Source organism: Scatophagus argus, chromosome 15, assembly GCF_020382885.2.
Source record: "Scatophagus argus isolate fScaArg1 chromosome 15, fScaArg1.pri, whole genome shotgun sequence".
In the NCBI taxonomy this organism is placed as follows: Eukaryota; Metazoa; Chordata; class Actinopteri; family Scatophagidae; genus Scatophagus; species Scatophagus argus.
In genome coordinates, this window is record NC_058507.1 from 16,959,034 (window position 1) to 16,967,067 (window position 8,034).

Here is an 8,034-nt window from a genome sequence, read left to right on the forward strand (position 1 = left end):
GACAGGATTTTTCATATGGGAGAAATACCAAACCAAATTTCAAGCATTTTCATTTTATTAGAGTGAGATTTATGTGACTTTGAAGTAGGCAGAAAAGATAAATCACTCAACAGCTTCACTTAGTTCATCACACAACTCAATCTCTGTGTTAAGAACATTTGAAATCCTCTTTTCCTGATAGTGTAAAAGTGCTGGTGGGTGGATCTTGTCACCTTTGGACAGTCAGGCCTGCTGTTGCCATTTGTCTTTATTTTAAGCCAAACTATGTAGCTGCTAGCTCCTGCTACTCACTGTACAGATACAGTGGTATGGAATTTCTTATTTTTCTTATTTTCTTATCCTAACGGCAAGCAATAAGTACATGTCCTCAAACCATTCAGTGGAAATAACTTCATAACATGTGATCAGGAAAAGTTGGACTATATCAGTGATAAATAAGTTTAATGCTTATCTTACTATAGTTATTTATCATTAACTTATTTACCACTTGCTCTTAAACTTTTAGTTACTGGTCAAAGTCTGGGTGTCTCACATGCAGCAGCAGTGTGACTCTGCTCTGCCTATGATGAAACCTTATTGCTTGATGCAAGATTTGATTGGCTGTAATTGCCACACCCTCTGCTTCTGACCTCTCTCTCTCTTTTAGGTCACAGGCCAATCACCATTGCCTGCCATTGACTGAATGTGGGCAGTGCAGGATGTGACACACACAGGAAAAGGGGTCACCCACACGCATCTTTGTCATTAGTTGAGGTCGTGACTTCATTCACCAAGGTTCATTGTAGTTGAACTCCACATGAAGCCAAGATGTGAATTTGTTTTGCCATCCGAGGCAAACATGTATTCACCCCTTTGCTCTCGTAGAGTGAAAGTGATCTAGAGGTGAATATTCTCCAATGTTGATTTCATTTGGATGTCTGAGTACTGCCACAGTCCCACTCCTGCCTGGAAACCACATCAGATCTTCTCAACCCTTCCTGGTTCTCTGGACTCACTCTGCTTTGCCACCCCCCCTGCCCTCCCTGCTCAACTCCACAGCTCATGCATTAGCAAATGCCATTAAATGCAACTCCAACTCCTGGTTTCTGTCTCTGTCCTCTGCATTTGGGTTCACTTCACTAGTAGCAGGTACCCATTTTGACTTCATAGTGCGCTGTCACTCTTAAGTACTCAAAAAACTTGTGACACCTAGTGCATTTAACCAGTTGTGGACTACTAAAGAGAAAGGGGCGGCAGGAATATGTCAATGAGCGTGCTTAAAAACAAAAGAAGATGGAGAGTTCAACCACTCACAGAGCTGGATTTGTTCCCCGTGACTTCATCCAGCTATGAAAAAATTATTCACTCGCAGGAATGATGGAGAGGTGAGAATGTGAGGGATGTGGAAAGTGGAGATTGTGACTTGAGTTAATAAAGGGATATTAAATGGAACTAAATATAACTCAAAGATTAATCAAGTTGAGGACAACTAACACTTGTTACTGTATATGCAATAAAATAAAACTTTTGAGTGATAAGCTGATACTTTATCAATACATCTGTTCAACAAGCATACAGATGTAAATATGTGAAATAGCAATATTTTAGTCTGCAGTCTCTCATCACATGTTTTACACAAGTGTCCTTGTTTGGCCAATGGTGAGTTGCTACAAACACGCTAAAACAAAAGCTATTCTTAAAAGTTGGCTGCTTGCTGAGATGTACAAGAGCAGTAAGTGACCTGCAGGCAGTGAATCACCTCAGCTGCACAGAGAAAAGGACATGAAGAGCATGAAGAATGACTGATATCAACTGATGTCTGTATTCTTTATTTAGTTTATTTAGTGGCTTTGGTGTTGTAAACATTATCAGTTGTTCTAGAAACATTTATTTATAATTAAAATGTAAACATATTCTAATCTTGTTCTGAGCTTATTCTTTGTTGAAACAACATTTAAAAAAAAACTAAACAATTATTCAGTAACATAAAAGAGATAAGAGATTTGATTTTTATGAGCACATATTAACATGAGCTGAACATATTTTCACAATAAGCTGACACTTCAAGACTGGTTGTCTCGTCTGCTCAGAAGTATCGAAATAACATCACCTACATAATTTGATTGTTTTTTCCTCAAAGGAGAACGCAAGACAAGTGATTTTCATGAGAGACGTGTGCACACTCATCACACTAAATACGGTGCAACACAGAATTTAATAACATGACGCAGACATCGATAAAAACAATTCCTGTGACATGCAACACAACACAACAAAATCAGAACAGCAACATGAAAGCAACAGGTCCCATCTGCTTATGTGAACACTGCAGATGTTTCTCACCATCTGCACATAATTCACTGAAAAGCATTGATTGTTCGAGGTCAGTCATGTATGTTGTGCTTCATTTGATAGAACTCTTAATTGTGTGCACTCTATTGTGTGTATGAATATTGTGTTATCATTCAGTGCAACAGAGCTGCAGCTCATCCAATCATGTGGGGTCACTGAAAGCAACACAGGGGTCTTATTGTGGTGAAACACTCAGGACTGTCCGGATGCTGCGGAGTAGAAACAACAGAAATTAGAATACTTGCACTTATTAATTCTTCACCTGTGTAACTAGTTAGTGAAGTTCCTGAATGGTGGACAAAGTATGGGAGTGTAAACCTACCATTTGCCATGCTTCATCAGTTCAATGGCATCATTGACCTGGTCCAAGTTCATGCTATGAGTAATGAACTCATCCAGCTTCACCTTCTTGTCCAGGTAGGCTTTAACCATCTGAGGCACTCCATCCTTACTCTTAAATCCTGAGCCATGGAGAACACACACATAATGAAAACTAGCACACTAGAGTCCTCATTTAGTAATACTTGTTGAATGATTGCAGGGGTCGAGCCTGCAGCCATATATTCACTGTCATAGCACAGAAAGTACAAATATACAAGAAATGCTTTTGGTTATCAGTCAAGAAAAGAATGCCAACTTTACTGTACATGAGCTGAATGGCTAATCCAATTTTGATAAGCTAAATATGACTCAGATGTCTTTCCCAGTTTGACGCAGTTAACCAATATGTCAATGCAAAACTAAAACTACTTAGTCACATTAACTAAAAAGCAAAACCCAACACAAACAAAAACTTCTTTCCATTGAGGTCACTTTAGGATGAGGGATATCATCCATTGTTCCATTACAGTGTCAGTGAAAAGTTTCTCTTTGCATTCATCAGGAAACTGTCGCCCTGCAGCCATATTAACATCCTGTCTCTCCTGGTAGGCTCTTATTACATAAGACGCACCTTCTTGAGATTGACAATCAATTAAAAAGCGACAAATTACAACCCATGAGCATGACAGTGATAAAGATGCTATGACTTAGGGGGTATGCTCATGGAGTATTGGACAGAGAGGGGTCTCACCTCCAAACAGGGAGCCCTTCCATGTGCGTCCGGCGATGAGCTGAATTGGTCGGGCAGAAAAGTCGTACATGTCAGTCCAACCAACCAGCACACTGACACCCCAACCCTTAATACAAGACTCCAAGGCACTGCGCTGGAGGGAGAAACAGTACAAAGTCAGTGGGCTTGTAACTGCAGGGTTTCAAATCTGAGAAATAAGCTGTCAATAAGCTATCAGCTGAGAAAATGTCTGCTTTAATAGTTAGATAACAGTCCTCTCAGAAAGAATCTAAAACCTGACACACTTTTGTGAGTCAAATTATATCAAATCTTTATGCAAACTTTCTGGCTTACCATAACTCCCACATTCCCAACACATTCCAGGGAGAAGTCCACTCCTCCATTGGTCATCTCAGACAGCACTTGGCTGATGGGTTTATTGTGATCCTTGGGATTCACAAAGTCGGTTGCACCAAACACTTTGGCCTTCTCAAACTTTTCTGGATTGATGTCAACAGCAATAATCTTCTTGGCTCCTGCAGCCTTGCATCCCATGACTGCAGCCAAACCCACAGCGCCCAGGCCAAACACAGCACATGTGGAGTCCGGTTCTACCTGAAGTAAAACAGACTTTGGTCAACAGGGCATTTTTGGCAGGTTGGACTTCTAAATGCAGCGTACAGTAATGAGCACTACATCTCCCTGAATACTGTGGTGACACAAGCAGTTACACACCTTAGCAGTATTGACTGCTGCTCCAAATCCAGTGCAGATCCCACACCCAAGGAGACAGACTTTGTCCAGAGGGGCAGCGGGGTCGATCTTAGCCACAGCGATCTGGTTAATCACAGTGTACTCAGAGAAGGTACTAGTTCCCATAAACTGCAACACCTTCTTGCCCTTACAGGTAAACCTGGACTCTGCCGATGACATCACATCATGACTATCAGCAGCCCTGAACAGAAAATTTATTAAAATTAAAATGCAGCCTGTGGCAAAATGTTTGCATTGTTCCCACTTGGATAGAGGGTGTAAAGGATGTTTGTTAATGAGTGATGTGTCATCAAATGAAACATCAAAGATTCTATTCTATGTATTCATCAGACAACACCACAAGTTGCCTCACTGACATAGCAAACACTATGGCATGTGTAGAGACATACATGTGTACAATGTTAATTGACCATCAAAATGGGTCTTTGACCTCATGAACACCTCCTGGATGTATGGCATTTGTGATAAGAAGAAAAAGATGAGCTCACCATCCTTTCTCACACTGGTTGGTCTTAGGGCTCTTGCAGAAGCGACAGTCTCTACACTGGGAGATGAACAGAGGGATAACTTTGTCTCCTGAAAGACAAAAAAAACAGTGTTTCCGTGATGAATTAATTTTCAACATATCAAATGGGAGACAGGTTTGTTAAACACTACTACAGTCTAACAGTCTAACAAGGAAAGAATCATGAAGTCTCATACAAATTAAGGTGTATCAACTCCATAGACTGTATGATAAATAGTGGACTACGGTTTTGAAGCCTCAAGTTTGGCATTATGGTCTGGTTGGTCCTGATGGTGCACCTGATGCAGGACGACAATCACCAAAACCGTCCTATCGGGGTTTTGACCTTTAACTGACCTGGTTGGAATTCAGTGACTCCGGGCCCAACGCTCTCTACGATGCCAGCTCCCTCATGACCAAGGACTGCTGGGAAGCCATCTTTATGCATACCCTCAAACAGATGATACAGATCTGTGTGGCACACCCCAGTTGCCACAATCTGTGTCGAAGACAGTGACAACACATTGAAAACACTATTGCTTGGTTATTTTGACCTGTTGGGTATTGTGCTATTCTTTAAAGGTCATTGGCAATTGAAAGATAGCTTAATCCTTTCCCTGGACAGCAACTGTCAAATCAAAGCTTAACAACCATAACAGCTGTAGGAGCAATAATGCCAACCCAATGCAATGATCATGTGTGTTTAACTAAAGAGCTTTCAAAAATTACATTCATTCACTAACTCTTCCTCAAAAGTGCAGTGAGACATTTGTGTATGTACACACTGAAGTCTTGAAAGTGGACATTTCTTACCTTGATTCGGACTTCATTGGCCTGAGGCGGGGCTACCTCAATTTCCTCAATTACCAGAGGCTTGTTGGGCTCCCAGGCCACTGCTGCTTTGCACTTTATGATCTGGAGGGCAGTAACACCTCATGAAATCTTACATGACTGGGTGATCCGACACTTAAACTATAGTAGGATGGGTTTCCAGAAAAGTTCTATGACAGTTTCCTAAAACTCTTCAAGCGGCCATTCAATTAACATGTGAATTCCGAGAACAACTACATATAACCGGGAAACAAGTCAAGAGATAGAAAGAGTTTTGTTCCATTTTATTATGTGTTGCTGAGCAATGAATGACATGTTATAAATGCAATGCCATTTGTGCGATGATTTTAAAGCATGATTGCTTCATCATAGTAAACAGTATTACATATGGACTGCACATTTCCATTTCTCTGATAGAGCTGCTCCTGAAAAACAAACATCGTATGAAAAACAGTTTAAAGTCCACACAAGTCATCTGCCAAAAGTAAAACTTAATTACAATATTATAATTTAATGTAAGATTGGCAGGTTTACTATCACTGAGTAAATCATTTGTGATGATAAATAAATTGGTTTGCCATGCACTTCCCCCCCTTTTTGATAAACCTTTCCTTTTTCCCCACTGTGAACATACAATAAATTCTTGGGTTTCCACCAGTATGTCTTTTGGCTGACTACCTCCTCATCTCTGCCAATATCCACAGTTGCACAAAACTCTCTGTAGAGTATCAGCCTGAAGGTCATGTCAAAACAGGACATGCAATGTTCCATTGGCATAGGGGATAGGAAGGGAATCAAGAATGGAAAAAAGACTTTTCTAAATTGGTTAAAATAAACATGCACGTGCAAAGAGGTTTAGATTAAAACACAGCACCTCAGAGCATTAGAACATGCTATCAGACATCATCCTAGTATAAAAAATATATGCATGCTTAAACCACTGAATTAACATCACACACAATGCATTTAAATTTGAAAACTAAAAAATAAATATATTAGTGTTTGTTGTAATTTTTTGTATTGTTTTACTACCTACTGTAGTTAAGCTATGTTGTACCAGATTATACTCATTAAAACAAAATAAATAAATAAAGGAATTCTGATTCTGATCTTGCTAAAACTCCGTTGTTCATGATTGAATTATGTACCTTACCTTACCAGCTGTGGACATTTTTGCAGCTAAGACGAGTGGCAAAAAAATGAGGGATGAGCGCTGTAGTACTGGAGAGAGAGAGGAGGAGAGACTTGGACTTGAGGTTTAAATACTGCTGCAAGAAAAAACAGTTATGTAATCATTCAGATGGGCAGGGACTTTGAATGTTGTTTGTCTCATTGGTTATCAATAACTGGAAAACTGTTAAAAAAAAAAAAAATGGTAAAAAAAGATGCTAAAATCGTAGACAGCATGTGGAGGCTACGTGGAGCTGAGCTGGCTCAAACGAGCAGCAGCCACCACAGATGATGACTGTAAATCCATCAAATCTAAACTTTTAAGTAACATTTTGATAAAACATTAACTTTAAATGCTACACTCCATTAGAGTGAGGTTACAGATTATGTTAAAAGAAATCAGGTGTGCCCCCACTGGTTGTATATTTTATACCTTCATAGTATGATAAGAATCCATTTTGACCCGGACCAAGAATTCCCTCATAGCAGGTGTCCATACCAAATTTTAAACTACGGATTTATTTAGAATGTCTAAATAGCCTATGTCACATTAATAAATTTATGAATAATCCTTAATAAATGCTTCAGAGAGCAGGGAGTATTTTTTAAGTTTTACAATATTCGCAGGTTAAGTACCTTTGTAATGTTATGAACCACCCACCAACACCCTCCCAACCCGAACTGATTCAAGTTTGTTACTTTGTAGATAATTTTATTACATTGCAGGTCCTTGTGCTTGCAGGTGCAGATCTTGTGTCTGTGTCAAGACACCTTCTGATGGATGACTTCTGTTCCCTTTGTGGACCATATATGATCACTCCCATGCTGTTTTACTATTTCCCTGTTTCAAGAATCCCCCATGCCCCTTCAAAGACCAGGTGTCTCTCTCTGCGGGAACCTGGGCAAACGTGGTGGGACAGTTCTTGTGACAGTGTCGAGGTCCCTCTTGAACCCTGTCCCCACTGTCCCATAAGAAATACACACAAACATGGCCTGTACAATTTCAAAGTTTCAGGATTCCCTAAAATCACCATTTCCTTTGATTTGACCCACGCTGGCAGTCCTAAAATCGCAATAGGGTCTCAAATCTGACCCCAAATAGCCTCAGTGTACAAAAATGTGTAGCACCTATACAAAAGTATAAAATTGTAAAATATTTTCATTTTTGCGTGTTTTGGGAAAAAGTTTCAAAAGTTTTCAGGTTTTTAATTTAATTTTTATTATTTAAATGACATCCCAAATTATTATGGCCAATGTTCAGTTTTATCGAGGTTTGTGGAACCTGCTTTAATGACAAATAAAGTACCAAAAAAAAAAAAAGAAAAAAAATATTAATTACATGGTAGAGTGCTCATGAGGTGAAACATACTTA

General features: G+C 39.5%; 1 protein-coding gene across 1 annotated transcript; it reads right to left on the reverse strand.

Moving 5' to 3' along the window:
• Positions 1-2,138: 2,138 nt before the first annotated feature.
• On the reverse strand, positions 2,139-6,734 carry LOC124072307 (alcohol dehydrogenase 1). Its single transcript, XM_046413612.1, has 9 exons — positions 6,646-6,734; positions 5,475-5,576; positions 5,019-5,160; positions 4,645-4,732; positions 4,118-4,337; positions 3,737-3,997; positions 3,404-3,536; positions 2,654-2,792; positions 2,139-2,540 (listed from the first exon to the last, which is right to left on the reverse strand). The coding sequence occupies exons 1-9, from the start codon at positions 6,661-6,663 to the stop codon at positions 2,507-2,509; spliced, it is 1,137 nt and encodes a 378-aa protein (XP_046269568.1). The 5' UTR covers positions 6,664-6,734; the 3' UTR covers positions 2,139-2,506.
• Between the last annotated feature and the right edge of the window lie 1,300 nt (positions 6,735-8,034).